This window comes from Danio rerio, chromosome 13, assembly GCF_052040795.2.
Source record: "Danio rerio strain M-AB ecotype USA chromosome 13, GRCz13ab, whole genome shotgun sequence".
NCBI classification, from domain to species: Eukaryota; Metazoa; Chordata; class Actinopteri; order Cypriniformes; family Danionidae; genus Danio; species Danio rerio.
In genome coordinates, this window is record NC_141033.1 from 24,584,963 (window position 1) to 24,604,253 (window position 19,291).

General features: G+C 36.8%; 1 protein-coding gene across 50 annotated transcripts in view; it reads left to right on the forward strand.

Moving 5' to 3' along the window:
- The window catches only part of camk2g2 (calcium/calmodulin-dependent protein kinase (CaM kinase) II gamma 2), a 118,037-nt gene that overhangs the window by 57,095 nt on the left and 41,651 nt on the right, over positions 1-19,291 (forward strand). For all 50 annotated transcript variants that reach the window (XM_087279284.1, XM_087279305.1, XM_087279319.1 and 47 more), the window contains exons 4-7: positions 4,872-4,926; positions 5,402-5,467; positions 12,115-12,187; positions 18,896-18,998. In XM_087279284.1, coding sequence (XP_087135410.1) covers positions 4,872-4,926; positions 5,402-5,467; positions 12,115-12,187; positions 18,896-18,998 — 297 coding nt within the window. The remainder of the gene's footprint in view (positions 1-4,871; positions 4,927-5,401; positions 5,468-12,114; positions 12,188-18,895; positions 18,999-19,291) is intronic.

Consider the following 19,291-nt stretch of genomic DNA (forward strand, 5'->3'; position numbering starts at 1 on the left):
CACTAGTCGCTTTGGCTTGTTGATGATCAGTTTTAAATGATAGTTTTCTTAAAATGCAATGAGTTCAACAACAAGGATTCACCAATGAGGGGCCAGTGTGAGAGATGACAATGATAACGAAAAACAAAGAAAGCACGTGAATACTGAATGAGAGTATTATCATGTGCATGATGAGACACATGCGATCCTGATACACTGACGAGGGCTTTAGTATCAAGGCAGATTTTATCTTATGTGATGCGTGAGAATGTTTAAAAGTTTCTAAAAGAAACGGTACCTTGCACAAAGCATCTGTGCCTGGAAACGTAACTGGTGCAAACGGTTCTCTTTTAAAAAGGCTGGACAAAAAGTGATGCTCGTGCACCCACAGTCCTGCTGCTTTCAAGAGCTCCAGGTTTAAAGGTCTTTTTGTAAGCAGCAGGTAGCTTTCATTTTAACCCTTCACGTGATCATCTTTTTAATATTGTACATGGTATGTTTTCACCTGCTTTTGTTTGCTTGCAGTTATTTTGGACTAAGAATCATTTATTTATTTATTATGTGTGGCTGGAGAAAAAATTGGTAAATCTTTAGTGTTGAGCTCTGAAAAGTTATGTAAAATAAAAACTTGAAGTGTGACACTATAAATCCACAACCCATTTGCTCATGCTCACTGAGCAAGCGCATACAGTTGTGAGCGTAACGCAAAATCTAAATCAAGTCATTTTAGCATCTCAAAGTACATTTTTTTTGCATCTGATATATATTTTCCCAACAACAAAATTGTAGCTAGTGAAAATGCCGAGTAATGTTGAAAAACTACTAGCCCCAGTGGGTGATGATCAATAACGTTAATGGCAAGCCCTGTGTTATATGACGTATTGTGTGTGTGTGTGTGTGTGTGTGTGTGTGTGTGTGTGTGTGTGTGTGTGTGTGTGTGTGTGTGTGTGTGTGTGTGTTTGTGTGTGTGGGGGCATGTGCGAGTACTGTATGTAAGAGTGTGAAAGAGAATTTTGTGCACTTATCTTTATGTCTGAGAAAATAAAAAATAAGCAGCTCAGCTCTCAGAACATAGTGTATTTCTGCACACACTGTAATCTGTTGTTAACTCAGTATAAAAACAGACACTTTTTTGCACAGGCCTATCTAAAGGGTTAATGGTGTAAACTTATGATCAACTGTAAACAGAAAAAAATGTACCTTCTTTCCAAAAGAGAAAACTAACAATCAAGAATGCATGATTATTTTGTGTGATTGCTTTGGAATCAATAATGAAAGTCAATGCAGCAAAAACAGCCCCCAACATAACGAAAGGGTAGTCAATTTAAACAGTACACAAGGGTTAAAACACATTTGCGACTGCTTCACTACAACACATATGCATGTAACACAGTATATAATATTAACTACTTTAATTTTCAAATCATTAATAAAGTACCTTTCCGCTTGTAACAATGTTATGCCGAATACTAGTTCAAAAAGTGTCATCTTCATCAGTTTACAACACACACCAGCTCTATTAACACCTCACTTCTCAAGCCAGACTGTTAAAACCACACACGCAAACACGCAGCTTCAGTCTGAATAGTGTTAAAATGCAGTCTTCCTGTCAGGATGTGTGTGTTTGTGTCCACGCCGTGGGTGTTCCTGGGTGGATGCAGAGATAATATATTCTGCTTTGCCCTCTCTGCCCTCCTGTAGCACCGCCAGCTCTCTCACATGGCTGAGATTAATGCACGCTGTCATTTACACAGACCCACACACAACCAGAGCGAGCCGGGGGTCTCTTAATGGCAGCTTGTGTGAAGATCTGTGCTTTCAAATCTGTAACTATCCATGACAAATGCATTACCTTCAATCAGGATGAGCAATGTTCCTTGCCTTACAATGCAATCCCACTGTTACCTCGATAAAAAAACAGATCAGCCTCTGACATGAATGATGTCACCCGTGATTGTGTTTAATTTAAAGTCATCATGAAGTGTGTTTATTGTTGTAGCTCTGGCTTATTGTGCAAGTACGTTGTTTCAAAGATAAAAGATAATGCCTTCTAAATATATCTTGTGGGTACAGTTTATTTTAAAAGTCCTCTTTAAAGATTCTGTGGACTACAAGCAAACCGTATCCAAGTCGGTCTAAAAGGGACAGTTGAAAAATGAACATTTTATCATCATTCATTTACGCTTTACTTGATTTATTCTCACTCGTGTGGTTGTAAATTTTTATGGCGTTCTTCTGTTGAACACAACATAAGATATTTTGAAGAATGCTTGCAGCTGGCAACCATCGACTTCCACAGTAGTTTTTTCCATATCCTCCTGAGACCCCACCCATTGACTTGTGTCCTCTGTAGTGAACATTGCGTTTTCATGAATTGTCTTTGAATTTTTTAAGCTACTCTGTCAAGTCCTGTTGTACTGTTCAGAGTACATCCTGGGCTTTCTAGTGATATGTCATTTGATTGGCTGGGATGCTAGGAACCGCTTCTTACATTGCATCCAAAATGGCAGACATACAAAAAAGCACATTTCATGGGAAGGAGAGGGGTAGGTAACATTTAGCTTTTAGATTTAGTTTTTTTTAACTATTATTATTACATATATATTTGTTAATTAAAGTGTCAGGAACAATACATTTAGCCTTCAAAACTGTTAACTTTTTTGTGTTTCAAAATATTATCCTTTTTTAAAAGTCCACTATAGTGGACACCAGGACCATCTTAATGTAAATAATGACTGCATGTTGTAGGGGGCAGAACTGAAGCAAAGAGGATTCTTATAAAATAGTTAAGGGAGTCTCAGAGTGTGAACTTGGAGTCTGACAATTAAACAATTAGAGAATTAGAGACAATAAGAGAATGACACTTATGTTAAATTTGTTTTGGATTAAAATCACTTTTTTTGTTTTGTTTTTTGAGTTCAGCTTTCTTCCAGTCTAAACTGTTTCAGCAATGTCAATACAAAAGGAAAAAATGGCTTCTGTTTTGTATTTGTTACATTAATATTGGATTAATATCCTTTAACTTCCATACCCTGTACAGTTTTGTTGTCTGAGTGGCGGTTGTTTTGAACTAAAATTGTTCTGTGATCCACTACAGTGGACATGCTGTACAATTAAAAATAAAAACAAAATGTAAAAACTGTGGGAAATCTCAGGAAAAAAATGTGGGATTTATTTATTTATTTTTTTTGCTTAAAATCAAGTTTGTGCTTTTTCTCAATTATGAGCATGCGTAGGCTATTATTATTGTTCTTTCTCACACATATGGTAAAACAACAGTATATATATTAGGCGTATTCACATGTTAATTCACAGTAAAGTGATGACATCAGAATACAACTATTCATAATTTTAAAGTTGAATTATTGTGTTTGAGACATATGCTTGCAATCTGTCATTGACAACATTATTAGACCATTTTTTTCATTAGTAAAATGAGACATTTGTCATTATCAGATTCCCTCTTTCAATATATTTAATGTTATATAGGCTAGAGTAGTTATACAGACCCAGTAACATTTATTCTCAGGCACAACACTGTTTGCTATGAAAGTAAAAACAAATCAGGGTTTGCTGTAATAATAACTCTAAAATGTGACTTGATCATTTAAATGATGTGCACGCTTTACATTTCACTGCTGAGTGCTGTTCATGTCATGGCCGCCGTCACTTTGAGGATAAAAAACATGCATTCAAATCATACTTCCCATGTGGTTACCAAACAATGACTCTGTGCAACAAACTGAACATTAGTTACAACTTTATTACCTGTTATTTACAACCTATGCAGCTTCTGTTTACACATCATTTACGAGCGAGTGCATGTCCTCTCAGTAGTAAACAAACAGTGCGTCAGCTGATGTGTGATTTGGAGGCGTTAATACATCATTACATTAAGACAGATTATATTTTTGGGTGAATTATAGCGTATAAACACAGTATGTGATACTTTCAACACTATTTGGAGGTGTCTACATTGCTGAGCAATCTATATAAAACAATATGAATACTTGTGCGCCCTCCTTAATGCTTCTCTAGAACTTGAAAATATAATTGGCTGAATTGTAGAGATGCTGAATTTACAGTAGATTGTGTGTAGGGTCAAATTGAGATCATGATCTTTTTTTCAATTAATCGTGCAGCCCTAGTTGCGAGTTTCTCAATTCAATCGCCAATGAAAGTGTCAGCCAATCAGATCCCTTTATGCAAATACCCCAACTCAAACTGTGGCCGATTGCAAACTAATTGGCTGACTCTGCTGTGATAATCATGTCAGCCCCAACTTCAGACATGCCCTCCATTGTTGAGAATTGAGAGAGGCTGCAGGATGAAATAAAATCATTTAAATTTGTAAAATTAACATAAGATGCTAATAACACAGAAATATTAAAATCATCTAACACTGTTAAAATGTTTTAAGAAAAAAACAAAACAAAACTGAAATTCCTGTCCTCCCTCTCAAAAACTATTGGATTAATTGAAAAAACATTGACATATTTGGAATTCATTTAGAACAAATTAAACAAACAAACAGCTTCATCATAATTACAGCAAAACAATCGTTGGAGCGAATGCTTCTGTATTTGGAGAAAAGGCCTCCTTATGTTGTATTAGACAACAAAGGCCCTTCAATCAAATAATGAAAAGGCCGTCTTATTCTGAGTTTGGCCTTTATGGGGTTTGTGTGGACTTGCTCTTTAAGTACAACATTCCAGATGGGTCAGTTATGAGGTTCATTTCAGCTAAATGCTGCCTTAGAAGGCATTACGCGGCGACGTTGGCTTTTGTAATGGAGCTAATGAGGATGACATCATGGGCAGGTCAAGAAAAGGATAAAAGCTCTTTCCGTTCATCCTGCTTACGCTGTTTCTCTGTCTGTTTTCCTTCAACAGTGCGTCTCCATGACAGTATCGCAGAAGAAGGCTTTCATTACCTGGTGTTTGACCTGTAAGTATCTTGAGTCTTCAGGATTGACTTGATATGAAGCCTGTATACTCACGCTTTCCACTTCCTCTCAGTGCTGTTTGGCAGTAATTAGCGGTGTTAAAATGCGATTGAAGTGTGACGATTAGGCTGTAGGCCCATATAAAGTCTGCTTCGGTTGCTTTCTGAACTCCTTTGCTTGATTTATGTTGACATCATGTTACACGATTATCAGAGTCTGAAGTGTTGTTAAGATATAGAGTCCTGTGTGGTGTGTGTGAGAGAGCGAGACGTGTGTAAAAGCGTGTAGATTGTGAATGTATGACTCTCTCAGGGCTCTTGTGTCATTAGGAGTTTGATAGCGTTCGGCCGATACTCAAGTACCGGGGCTGTGGTCATAAAGCTGGCCTCCATTAGCCACACGCTCCTGTACAGGCCTCATGCTCTTTATAGTTTGTGTTTGAATGAAGTCGCTGAGAGTCTGTATTTCTTTCTGTAGGGTGACTGGCGGAGAACTGTTTGAAGACATTGTTGCAAGAGAATATTACAGTGAATCAGATGCCAGGTAAGTTTCAAAAAGTCATCTGCAATTAGATTTTTTATGGACATGCAATATTGTTTAGAGGTTTGGGCATAGTTTAGGAGATGTTTGACGTAATTGTATTATGCTCACCAAGGCTTCATTCATTTAAAGGAATAGTTCACCAAAAATGAAAATCATTTTCTCACCCTTCGCTTGTTCAAATCTTATTTCAGTTTCTTTCTTCTATTGAACACAATAGAAGATATTTTGAAGAATAAATGAATTTCATAGTATTTTATTCCTATTATGGGAGTGGATGAGTCCCAGCGACCAGCATTGTTCAAATGATCTCCTCTTGTGTTCAACAGAAAAAAGATACTCATTAAGGATTTAAACCACATGAGGGAGAGAATAAATTATGACAGAATCAGTGTTGCCAGATATAGATGTACTGTAACTACACCAAAATCCGGCCAAACTCACAAAAACTGCCTAAATTATTAAATTAATATTTTAATGAATTTAAATGTATTTAAATCTAAATGAACCTAGTTACTTTAACTCTCATAATTTTATTTACATACATACATCATTTAACACCAGCAGTCACAGAACCAAAGCATAACCGGATCACATCGAAACACTGCCCACTCTCACCCACACGCTGCACTTAATGTTGTGTAGATTACACTACCTATTAGAGTATGTTTTACTTTCGAAATGGGGTTTACATTCGTTCCATTTGGCCAATTCTTTTGAACATAATTAGGTGCTGCTTCTATTTTTGTTCTCGCTGTCAATAGCAGAAATAAATGATTGATAAAAATGTCATGAAAAACCACTGTGAGTTCAACTGCAGGAGCTGCTTGATGCGCGTACAGGCAAAGGGAAGTCAGATGTGTCCAGGGAGATTTTGATACAGCTTTTCTTCAGCTCCTCTTGCGGGTGTGCCCACATGGTTTGTGCTATGCACCGGTCACTACTAACTGAATAGAGTTTGAGCAGACAGTTAAGTTTTGTTAAATAAGTTGCATATACAATTTACATTTCAAAACCGCCCAAATTTTGTCAACCCGTCTATGCCATTTTTTACCCGCACAATCAAATTCAAAACCGCTCTATCTGGCAACACTGGACAGAATATTCCATTTCTGGTCAACTATCTCATTGAGCACTTTTAATTTAATGTAACCATTTAAATAAGTGTTTTTTAAGTGACTGTTTTTATGTTAAGAAGTCATTTAAACAAATTCAGGAACGTATGATAAAAAGAAAGTTAAAAATATATATCATAATGTATTTTTTACCAAATTTAAATGTCACTTTTTATTATGCTTTTAAATCATCTGAAGTGTGTGGTGTATTTTATGTTTCATCACAACTTGTATAATATAATAACATATTCTACAGGTTTTCCTCAAACTGCTAGTTTCATTTCTACTTGAGCAAAATTTATTCAGGCCTATATTTTATAGTGAACACCATTATAATTTCTGCTTGTTTTATACTTAAATTTAACATTTTAATGAGAGGAACTTGTTTATAATGTTTGTTACATACAAATTTTGGCCTGAAAGCATTTACATCATTTTAGTTTAACTCTGCTTTTTTTATTGAAAGAAATTAGTCAGAGAGCCACAGCATTAAATACATAGAATCATTAGACATCAACTCCTCCAATGTAGCAGCAGAACACAATTTATTCACATCTTCTTTCTCTCTGAATAAAGTAATGCAATTACATATTCTTGCATTAAGGAAAATAATAAAAAGACACAACACAAAAAAGATAAAAGTAACACATTTTAGGCCATAAAACAATACAGAAAAATATAAATACAAATATGCAAAGGGTACAGCAGTAGAAAAAAAATTATTTCAAAAAAGAGAAAATAATTTCCAAAAAATTAATTAAATAAAAAAAATTAAAAAGCACAGTCCATTTTTATCTAAGCTAGAGGCTTATATGGATAAAATAGGTCAGCTATATACATGCATACATATACAAATATTTGATTGTGTAGATGACAAGGAAACATTTGTAGGGTTAAGTCCAAATAATGCTTCTAGGGGGCAAGGCTTAATATCTAAAAGAAAACATTCAGAAATTGATTGAAAATATTTATGCCCAAAAACTGCTTAGCGCTGGACAAAGCCTTAGTCCAATATACTCGAAGCAGTAACTTGAATTGTATAAGGGAATGGCGAGCACAAACAGAAGAGGTTTGACCACGAGACAGAGCCTTGGATCATTTCTCATCTTTGAAAACATGATTAAGATCTGATACCCAGCTTTGCTTTGTTTTACATTTACATCATTTTTAATGAAACTTTCAATTGTGACTTGCACACCAAATAACTTATCTACACTGGCTAAAGATTAAATGGAGCAAAAAAATGAAAACTTGTTACCAAAATAAGTCTAAGAGTAAATTTCTACGTCTTTTGTTGTTCAACATTGAAAGTATCAGCAGCTATTTTCAGGCTGTTATAAGGCCAAATATGTTTTCTTCATACTGAAGACATAACTGGCTGTGTCAGCAGGAACACATACTAAGACATAATTTGGCATATTTCTTCATTCAAGCACAAGAACACATCTAAGAGCATCCACTCACTGTCTTTACAGACACACTGTACACAAACATATTTTCCTCAATATACTGTATAAATTGAAAAGACCTTAAAGTTTGTAGCATCAACCGTGAACCAACAATACTAATGTAGATATTCACTCACCGGCCACTTTATTAGGTACACCTTACTAGCACCAGGTTGGACCCCCTTTAGGACTGCCTAAATCCTTCGTGGCATAGATTCAACAAGGTACTGGAAATACCAGAGAATTTGGTCCTTATTGACAAACATACATGATGCAACCTCCCATTTCACCACATCCCAAAAGTGCTCTATTGGATTGAGATCTGGTGACTGTGGGGGCCATTTGTGTGCCATTTGTGTACAGTAAACTCATTGTCATGTTCAAGAAACCAGTCTGAGATGGTTCACGCTTTATGACATGGTGCGTTATCCTGCTGGAAGTAGCCATCAGAAGATGGGTACACTGTGGTCATAAAGGGATGGACATCATCAGCAACAATACACAGTGGTGTGATCTGCTGCTGCTGTAGCCCATCCGCCTCAAGGTTGAATGTGTTGTGCTTTCAAAGATGCTCTTCTGCATACCTTGGTTGTAACAAGTACTTATTTGAGTTACTGTTGCCTTTCTGTCAGCTCGACAGCATCAACAAGGCATTTGCGCCCACAGAACTGTCGCTCACTGGATATTTTCTCTTTTTTCTGACTATTCTCTTTAAACCCTAGAGAGGTTGTGCATGAAAATCCCAGTAGATCAGCAGTTTCTGAAATACTCAGACCAGCCTGCCTGGTACCAACATCTATACCATGTTCAAGGTCTCTTAAATCACCTTTTTCCCCCCATTCTGATGCACAGTTGGAACTGCAGCAGATCGTCTTGACCATATCTACATGCCTAAATGCATTAAGCTACTGCCATGTGATTATAAGGAATTTGTGTTAACAAGCAGTTGGACAGGTGTATCTAGTAAACACATTTTAATAGAAAGTGACTGTCTTCAGCCATCAGTGTATTTCATGGAACCAACATAGTTCTTGACTATAAGGCCTCAGTAGAGATATTTTCTGTCTCTGATGCTGCCCTTTACTCTCAGACAGCGAGACGATCATTAAATGCCAGGGTTATGCAACTGATTTTTAAACATGATATTTTTATTTCCAATAATGTCAAACTATGTAAATACTCTGTTTTAACAGGGGTGGTAGCTGACCTGTTATTTTTAACTTGCTGCCTTGGACAGGCATCCCCTAAAATTAAAGCTGACTGTCTGCACTTCGGTCCATTTCCACTTCATATTCAGCACTAAGCCAGAACAACAAAATTAGTGTCACTTTCCAATTACTTTTGGAAGGCACTCTCTGGATGTACAGCGAGAGAGCTGCTTCTGTTAGCTCGCATCAAGGAAGAACAGAAAGAGTTTTTACTGGAAAGTGCTTCTGTAATGGGATGGAATGGAATGCTGTCCACAGATTTGGCCAAATTTGGACACAAGAAATGCCTTCCTCGCCATCCTCCTTCAAAAAAGCTTTAGGGAATATCTAATGGGGCCCTTTCTTTCCTGACCACCGTTGCTCTTCTTTCTGCGAGCTCTTTGCAAAAACCAGAAGTGCTCAGAAATCTATTATTTTTCAAGTATGCCGGCAAACACAACACCGCCATCTGAAATTTCCTCAGAGAGATGTTATGCCCACCCAGCCGCCCTCTGTCCACAGGTCATGACCTTTTTGAACAGGTTTCAGAGCTCTGTAATGAGCTGCTCCGCTCGCTGCATTTATAAACATTCCTGTCAGCTCCACCGGCGCTTGTTATTTCTGTCCCCGCAATGTGTCTATGGAAAGACCTCTGTCGGAGAAACAAATGCCATCTGTGTAGTATTACTGGGATTTGGCCCGTTTGAGTTTGAAGGCATGAATTAGGTGTGTGATTTTTATTTATTTTCAGATAACAGTAATAGAACAATATTTTGTTTGGGGCGTTCTTGTTTGCGGACTCTGGCTAGTTTAGACCAGCAATAGGTGACGGCAAGTCCCTGTATTATTGAGGGATTCACTGAATTATTCATTCAAATGCTTTGTTCAAAAGAGCTCATTTAGATATGACTTGATCATGAATCATTGATTTATGTTATTTATCAAAAACAGGTTCAGATTCAAAACAAAAGAGATGCCGTTCTACACTGAGATGTTTTAAAGCACAGGTGTCAAATCCAGTTCCCGGAGGGCCACAGCTCTGCACAGTTTCACTTTAACCCTAATTAAACACACCTGATCAAACTAATCGAGTTCTTCAGGCTTGTTTGAAACCTGTTGTTGAAGCAGGGTTGGAACTAAACCGTGCAGAGCTATGGCCCTCTATGACCTGGATTTCATGAACCCCCCACAGTCAGTTCAAGCCTACCTCAGATTTTTTTTTTAAAAAGCTTCATTATGGACATGAAGATCTGCAAGCAAAAGGGGGAGTGAGCATGGCTGGCAGAGCAGGTGAACAAAAAGAGGAGCAAACAACTGTCAGTTGGCTCACAAAATGAGACCAACTGTGAGGAGACGATTCATTTTATAGTTTACAAAGTTAAAATGCAAAGAAATAATAATATAAACATCATAAATGAGGGGGACTTCTCTCCTGAAACCCCAGGTCTGAATGCAGACACAGTGAATAGCAATGCAGCAGGTCTCTTGCCCTATCTATTTCAACCATTAGTCACAGATATAGGTAATGTGTCTGAATGATAACGTACTCAACTGATAAAAGACAAAGTCCACCATTCTTGTACAGGTCTCCCGACAATGCTGCATGCTGCGAATCAACAGCGTTGCTGTATCGACCTTGACAGCATCACGGGGAAAAACATGAAACAAACCCGTGGATTGTGGAAACAAACACATACAACTCTTCATGAACGGCTAAATACTGATTGTTGTGCGCGTATATACTCTATATCACAGCTTGGCAGGTCTGACTCCCTTGGCTTCAGAAAGTACATGCAGTCATGAATAATTAAGAAGCAGGGTCTTCTCATTGCATAAGAAAACTCCGCTATGAATAATAATGAGAAACCAACGCGTCATCCCTGGGCAGGCAGATCGGCGCTACGTAATTTTGATCCCGCCCCAAAAATGATTTTAAACCCAGAAAATGAAATTAGCAGACAAAATTATCCAGTTTTCCCCACAATTAAAGCTGACAGGTGCTAACGTTGTCTTAACTGATGCTCAACACACACAAATCTGTTACAATCTCAAAAAAAGTACTCCAAGGATTCTTGAACCTTTCATTGGTGGAAGAAAAGTCGACAATTATAACAATTATAATATCATCATAGAATATGAATATCATAATTCCAACATTGTTAAACTCTTTAGTGTTCTTGAAGAGTCTTCTATAAGCTAAATTACTGCTTTAAAAAAAATCTTTAGAATAATTCATCTGAATTATATTTCCCTGTAAACTTTTTTAATGATTATTCAATGAATACTGAAGCACAAAACAATAATAGCTAAAATAGAAACCTTGTGTAAAATTTAAATTCATTCTTTGATTAAATTAGTATTTAAAAAGTCTTACTAACCCTAAACATTTGAACAGTGTGTTCATACATCGATTAACTTTGGTTTTATTATAGTAAATGTGTATTAACCATGTTTTTTGGCATGTAGATTACATTTGTGTAATTTTAAATGTGTTTTTTTTCTGCAAATCCCATGGTTAAACTATGGTTAATGTACTAAACCCATAGTTGATTTGTAGTTTCCTTGATTTAACTACAAGAATCATGTTTTTGTTTTATTTGTAGTAAGACCATTGTTCATTTTCAGAAGGTTTTTTATACACACCGAAATGCTGCTTTCAGAAACTTGTATTTGCATATGGATGACATGGTAAATGTATCTTCATTTTCATCCTGAAAAGCTTCTCAATCCAAAAACAAACCAGAGCATTTCTCTGTTCCTGCAAAGCTCATATCCACACTGGATTCTGGATTTCTTGTGCCTATCGCGAATTAGATCCTTGTACTCATGCCTGGATTTCTCTCCCTAATCCAGCCCTCTTTTCCTCCCCCCTGCTTTCTTTCTGTCTGTGTGTTTCTCAGTCATTGCATCAATCAGATCCTGGAAAGCGTCAGCCACATCCACCAGCATGACATTGTGCACAGGGACCTCAAGGTGAGTCATGCCGTCACTGTGGCAACGTGCCAGTGCTGGAGCTTGCGTCATCTCAACGCTTCTCCTCCTCCTGTCATTCACACACACACTCACACGTGTGCTTCAACATTAAAGACCACACCACTGATAACTTGATACCAGAGAATGTCTGTGGCAGTTTTCTTGTCCATTTGATTGTGTTATTTCTTTCTGTTGATGTCAGAGAGTGTCCAGTTGGCTGTTGTCAGTCTTGAGGGGTCATTTGATAAGTCTAATGCCGAAAGAGTGGTTTAGTAGAAGATAGAGAGTTTTTATTTCTTAATTGTCACCTGTGCTGCCAGAAATGATCTTATATTAAAGAGAAAAGTGGCCAATAAATGTGCAGTTCATTGTTAACTGTTAAAATGTTTTATTATGATAGTATTTTCAGCTGGTAAATTGCTTGTAAAGATGTTGAGGAAAATGATTTAGGTCCTGTGATGTGCTTTGAAATGTGCATTTTTTGTTGGATGTGTGACAATAACAACTGAAACATAAAGACATGGTGAGACAGAGTATCTCCTCCCCTTAAAAAATAATAGCCTATAATGTTTTGTTTTATCAACGCTTTGCCAGTGGGAGGGGTTGAGATCAAGAGCATCAAATGAAAAGTAAATGAGAAGCATCTTGAATTTGATTGGTCACAAGATTTAATGAGAAGCTGAAGTTTGAGATGATGTCAAAAATATTGTTGATCCATTTAATCAGAAGTGACAAACTGCAAGTTTTGGATGTTTATATCTTCTTAATGCTAATTTTGTCACTGTTTTTGAGCACACTACATTATCGATATCCTTAAAGGGCACCTACTGTATGATGAATAGCAACTTTTGTCAGCTGTTTGGACAGAACTGTGTGTAGGTATAGTGTGTCCACAGTCATACTGGAGTGATATAAACCCAACAAGTCTCTTTTTTTTTTTACATTTCAGAACATTTTTTTGCAAATAAACTGGGCTTAAAATATCTTTTCCAACTCGCTGTGATTTTTTATAAGTTTAAAAAGTTTTTAAAACTGAGCAAGCTTGTAATAAAGACTATAAAGAGTAAAATTGCTATGTAATTCTGTGTGAGACTCATTTCAGAGAGGCTTGCGTAAACTTCCCCACAAATACGTGAAATAAACTTACTTGGTATTTTTGACTTCGTTTGACTTGGTATTTCAATCGGATCTGTCTCTATCACTGACTGCTGTTTATCTGCTGTAACGCAGGAAAAGCCCTGCGTTACAGCAGGTAAAAGTGCCCTTCAGTCTTAAAGTGCCCTTTAAGACTAACAAACTGCTACTAACATCTGAAAATCTTTATTTTGATTTCATTTTAAATATCATCCACTAATCTGAATCCCTAAATGGATTGAAACTGCACAGTTCTTCCCTGTTGCTTCTTAGAGGTTGCAGTGTTTTTTCTTTTGCACTTCTTCCTACGAGTTGATGTAGTAGAGTCTGTGTAGGAGGTGAAGTTGTGTGGAAATGCTGTAGGGATTAGAATCTTTTTTTGTTAGTTTTTTTAAACAATAACGACACGATGATGACTGATGCGATACATAGATGTGTGGCATATGGTGGACAAAAATGGGTTTAACCCCACTCTTCTAAATCCTCCAAAAGGACCAGCACTCACTCTCCATACTGGTTTACCTCTTTAAAAGTAGATGCAGACAGAAGAGTACTGGAGGCAGGCCGGTTGCTATGGAAACATCTGTGATGTCACAGAGGCTGCAGAGATGGGGGTGTGTGTGATGGGGACTCTTTCTGCCTCTTTGAATCCATTACTGGGACAGAGCTGGAAGAACCGAACAAGGATATAGAAAGGAAATTAAAAGGAAAATTCTGGAACAAGGATGTTAGAACAACTCAGCAGGAGCTAGATGGAGAAAGACAGCATGCTTTTTGGAGAGAAGAGAGAGGGACCTTTAGGACATGGGCACTAGGAAAACAGACAAAGTTCAAAGATAATTATTGGCAGCTTAAAGACGACTCTCATATGGAGAATGAAGTCACATGAATTGCTCATGTGTCATTTTTTTCAGACTTTAACAGAGTGTAAAAATCTTGATGGTCCTGTGGTTTTGGGTTTGTCTATCCAAACTGATCTTTCAATAGTATTTTCTATTAGATTTGAGTCAGGTGATTGACTGGGCCATACCAAAGCTTTATTTTCTTTCTCTGAAACAATTTGAGATTTTCCTTGGCTGTGTTGTGGATAATTTTCTTGCTCAAAAGTCTACCCTAAATTCATCTTCTTCATCCTGATAATGTGGATGTTGGACTGAAGCAGCTAATATTAAATAACATATTATATTTATTTACAATGAAGAAGGGCAGAGGGTTGCTGAATAACTACTGATTTCAGCTGCTGTCTGGGCTTTCACTGCCTTTTTACACCTCCCTTTCTTCATGTGTTTAATACTTTTTTCCTTTCATTTAATTTTATTACACATAACTTCATTTGCAAACTAATTAGATTTGTTTTTTTTATAACAGCACCTTTAGAAAAATGTTTTCTTAGAAAAATAGGGAAATGTTCAATACATAAATTGTATTATTGTATAATGATGGTTTGTTCTGTAGACTATTGAAAAAAATATAGGTATTTATGGATCATTAATAAACACACCCCCCTGGATTATTTAGGGAATGTTATTTTGTGGTTGAATTGTTTATATATATATATATATATATATATATATATATATATATATATATATATATATATATATATAAAAAGCTGTCCACACTTGTATAAATAAATAAAAACGTGGGAATTACTCATAAAAATGCCAAAAATGAAAAAAAAAATCTAAATCATTAAAATGGGAAAATTAAAAACAAAGCTTAAAAGATCAAACTAATTTGTGATCTTGAATTGAGTGAAATTCTCTCATAAAAAAAAAAACATATTTTTTTTTTATTTTACAAAAGAATACATTTTAAACCATAAAAAGCTGCGTAAAACATGAGGGAATCTCTATATCTCTGAGTATCAATATGTATGAGCTACTTATCCTGTTCTGACTTGCCTTATGAAAAATCATTAGTTTGCGCCATTGGCTAATTCAGAAAACTGATCTTGCCTTGTCAGCATGACCTAATAAATATTGATAAAAATATGCCACCATCATCATCGCCGTCACCATGTCCTGATGTCACAGAAAGTTTGTTGTGTCTATCTGCCTGTTAATGTTGTTGGAGGATGACTGTGCAGTGTCGGGGTCAGGGATGTGTCTGCCGCATTCACAGAGCAGCTCACCCCTGCTCTTCTAGCATGAGATAACAAGCCCTCCTCTCTGTCTCCTCATGAATTATGCAGCTTAGAGCAATGGCGTGCTGTCACTGCTATCCGTCTGCTTTACACACACACACACACACACACACACACACGCTACTAAGATATAGACACCACATGTAGGCTCTCTCTTCTTCTCTCCCAGTATTTCTATGTATATGTTGATTCACACTGTAGACCGGAGCTCCTGCATTCCCTCATTGTTATGATGAAAGTCTGTCCTCATGGAACTTGATAGATACATTTACGTCCATTTATGCAGATCACAGCTGATTAGATTCAGCCTAGGAATGCTTGATCGTTACCTTAGAATAATCATGCACAGAATAAATGAGAAGCCTTATGGAACTGGATATGTAGTGGAGTGTGCTGATCTCCCGTGTGTGGACATTTCATTTCTTATATTTTTACATTTGTATAAACTTTTTCTGTTGTCTAATACTAGGGATGCACCGATACCATTTTTTTTTTTTAGAACGGATCCCGATACTGTGAGTTTTTTTTTTTTTTTTTGTCTAAGCATCACAGTTTCTATTGACTCCAAATAACTCCAAACCAAATCTAACCAAACCAAACTAGGCTACATTATTTGAGCATTCAATATGACAGATCTGTTGTGGTCCAGCTTATGTTTCCTTTTTTGATATTAAGATTTTTCTTTAAAATCTGTAATAGGCTACCACTATTGACCCTAATTATTTATTGACCTTAATTAATTATTAATTGTAAATTATTAATATAAATAAAATGACAGTGAAATGTTCACAGTTTCAGAGTAGCCTATATTAGGCTAAATAAATTTGTTAATGACAATCCATATTGCGGACATCAGTTTCACTTTTATTAATAAAAATCAACTACTTTGACCACAATGAGCCAGGCTTTACAAACTATTCGCAGCACTTAAAGTATTCCCCTCGGAAGAATAACTCAGTCGGAAGGATGAGAGAACAGAAACTTATTGTGAGAATAAACTTACGGAGCGGCGAACATTGCGTCTATGCAACCAGTGCGTGAATGATGCACTTAATGCCTCACTGAAACACAGCGCGCAGCTCTCCGGTATCTGCGGACACTTTCAAAACTGAGCAGCACAAAGGGAAGAAGTCAATGCATTGAGGATCTGTCTAATGTATTATTGAGTCTTTTCTAATTTAAAGATTCAGGCCTACTTTGTGTGTGAAGAACAGGTATTAACCCTCTCTACTCCAGTGTCTAGATTACGATCTGCTGGTCTAACAGACACAGCGCAACATGATTTAGACATGGCAATGAACTCTGTCAAAATTAACCCATTTTATGCAAAACTACATCCTTTTCTTCACTAATTATATAAAAACTAACAGGAACAAATAGTCTTGGGGAAAGTTTTTCGTGTTGTCATGAACGTGGCACGCAGCTTGAATTGTGAATGAATGAAGAATGATTGACAGGCGCAGCGGTGGAAAGCGCTGAAGTGAACATGACTTTAACCACATGAATATTTATCTTTGCTTCACATTAAGCTGTAGAAAAGCTTCAGAACATTTGGCATATAGTAGGCCTACATGACAACTTTCTAGTGCCTTATAATAGGCTACCTTCATGGCTTAGTTGGCTTATGAACACACAATATCGCGCAAGTACAAGATTGGATTTGGATCGGTACCAGCTGGCTGATACCCGATCCAGCAAAAATATGCTGTATTGAACCAATATCCGATACGAGTATTGGGATCGGTGCATCCCTATCCAATTCGCAATTGCTAATCTCAAAAGCTATTTTATTTAATTTTGCACTATTAAGCTGTTTAGACTTGAAGCAGTAAGCACTTGCCCACGTTGAAATCCAGTAGTTTAAATAATAATCCTTGAGATTAAGGGTGTGTTCACACTTATAGTTCAGTTCTCTTGGGTCAGTTGATTCAGACCAAAACAGAATATCATCAATTAGTCCTGGTGCTGGTGCTGCAAAATACAGACAGTGCAAATACAACAACAGCGCAAAATGCAGACAGTGCAAATAATAAAACATTCAACAACATACTCAAAACAGGAAAATGTAAGATTGGCAGTGTTGGCAGCGATACAATGAACAGGTGTACACATAGTTGTTGGCAGTATTGTTTTTAGTATGAATTGGTTAAAGTTTACAGTGTAATATTTAATTATTTAATTTCTGCTCTTGAACACTTTAACTTCCATTTTTGACCACTTTCTTTGTTAAACTGTGTTCCAGACAGGACTCCAAGCTAGTTTTGAGTTTTTTTTTTTTTTTTTTTAATGAGAGTCTATAGAGAAAAGGTCAGCCAGGCAGTAACGATGGCAGTTAATGGCCAAACCTAAATATAGGAGGAAAATGGCAATTATTATGTATGTTTCAGAACTTTGCTAAATGGACCGGTTAAATGTGCAGACTTGCTGGTGTTTTTAATACGTTAGAACTCTTGAAGATGTTATAAAATGTAAAAGGGTACAAAACAGTGCCAAGTATTAATCCGTCACACACACAAATGAAGAGCTAATCCAACAAGACACATTTCTGACACATTTACTGAACTGTAATGGGCAACATCCGTTGTGACAAGAAAAAACATGCTTGAGCATTCTGTTCTTTTTATCGTCTGTCTTTGTCCTCTTTTTGGCTTGCTTAGACACAGTTGCTCCATGTAGCAATTATTTTTCAATGTTTGTTCAAGTTAAAGACACAGAAATCACAGCAGAGTTCGTTTTAATTCAACCAAACCTAACATGTGTGAATGCAATGTGAGATATTTTGTGTGAGGGAGACGATTCATCCATGATTCAGATTTAGGAATAGGTTAAAGTTGAATTCACTATATTGAACAGAAATCTGGGTGGTTTGACCCAGCAAACAATTTTGTGTTTAATAGACATCTAAACGTAGACAGCTTGGCTAAAACAAGGCTAAATTTGGGCTGTCAGTTAAAATCTAATAGACATCTAACAATAGCCCAAAACTAGACTAGCCGTCAAATAGACAGAGTAGACAGACTTTATTTGTGAGTCATTCGTTTCTGTACTATTCTTGGACGTCTATTAGATTTTCACTAACAGCCCAATTTTAGCCTCAATTTAGCCAAGACGACTATGTTTAGACGCCTATTAGACATCTATTAGACATCTTTTAACAACATAAAAAATGCTTGCTGGAGAGAGTGACTTTTGTGAAGAATGTGCTATATACAGCTCTATATTTTTGTCCCCTATATTTGACCACTCCTTTACAAGTAAAAAACACTCAGAACACAAATGATTTACTGCATTAATTATATAATGATGTCAAATTCACAGTACTGGAAATCAGAGTTTTGATACACATCTTTTTGCTATTTTATATTCTTCATGTGCCTCTTTTTTTGCCTGTGTCTTAGCCATTTCTCTTGTCATATGTCCTCTTGTAGCCAGAGAACCTGCTGTTGGCCAGTAAGATGAAAGGGGCGGCAGTGAAGCTGGCTGATTTTGGCCTTGCCATCGAGGTGCAGGGAGATCAGCAGGCCTGGTTTGGTAAGACTCCTCTCAACTCTTCTGGAAGCCTCGTCTCTTAAATGGATTTGGTTTGTAGCCACAGTAGACTGATCAGCAGATCAAGTCAATTTCATTGTTTTCACATATAAATGAAAATGTATCCTCTCAGTTTGATGACATTGGTGCTCATAAACTCATTCTGAAACGATTTTCCTGTATAGCTGTGTTTGTTCTCTATGGCATCTGTGGGAGCAGAGAGCTCTGGAGAGTAGCCAGCTTATGTTTTTGCACTGGGCTCTTGGGAAATACGGAGTCATTTTCTCAGTGCTTAT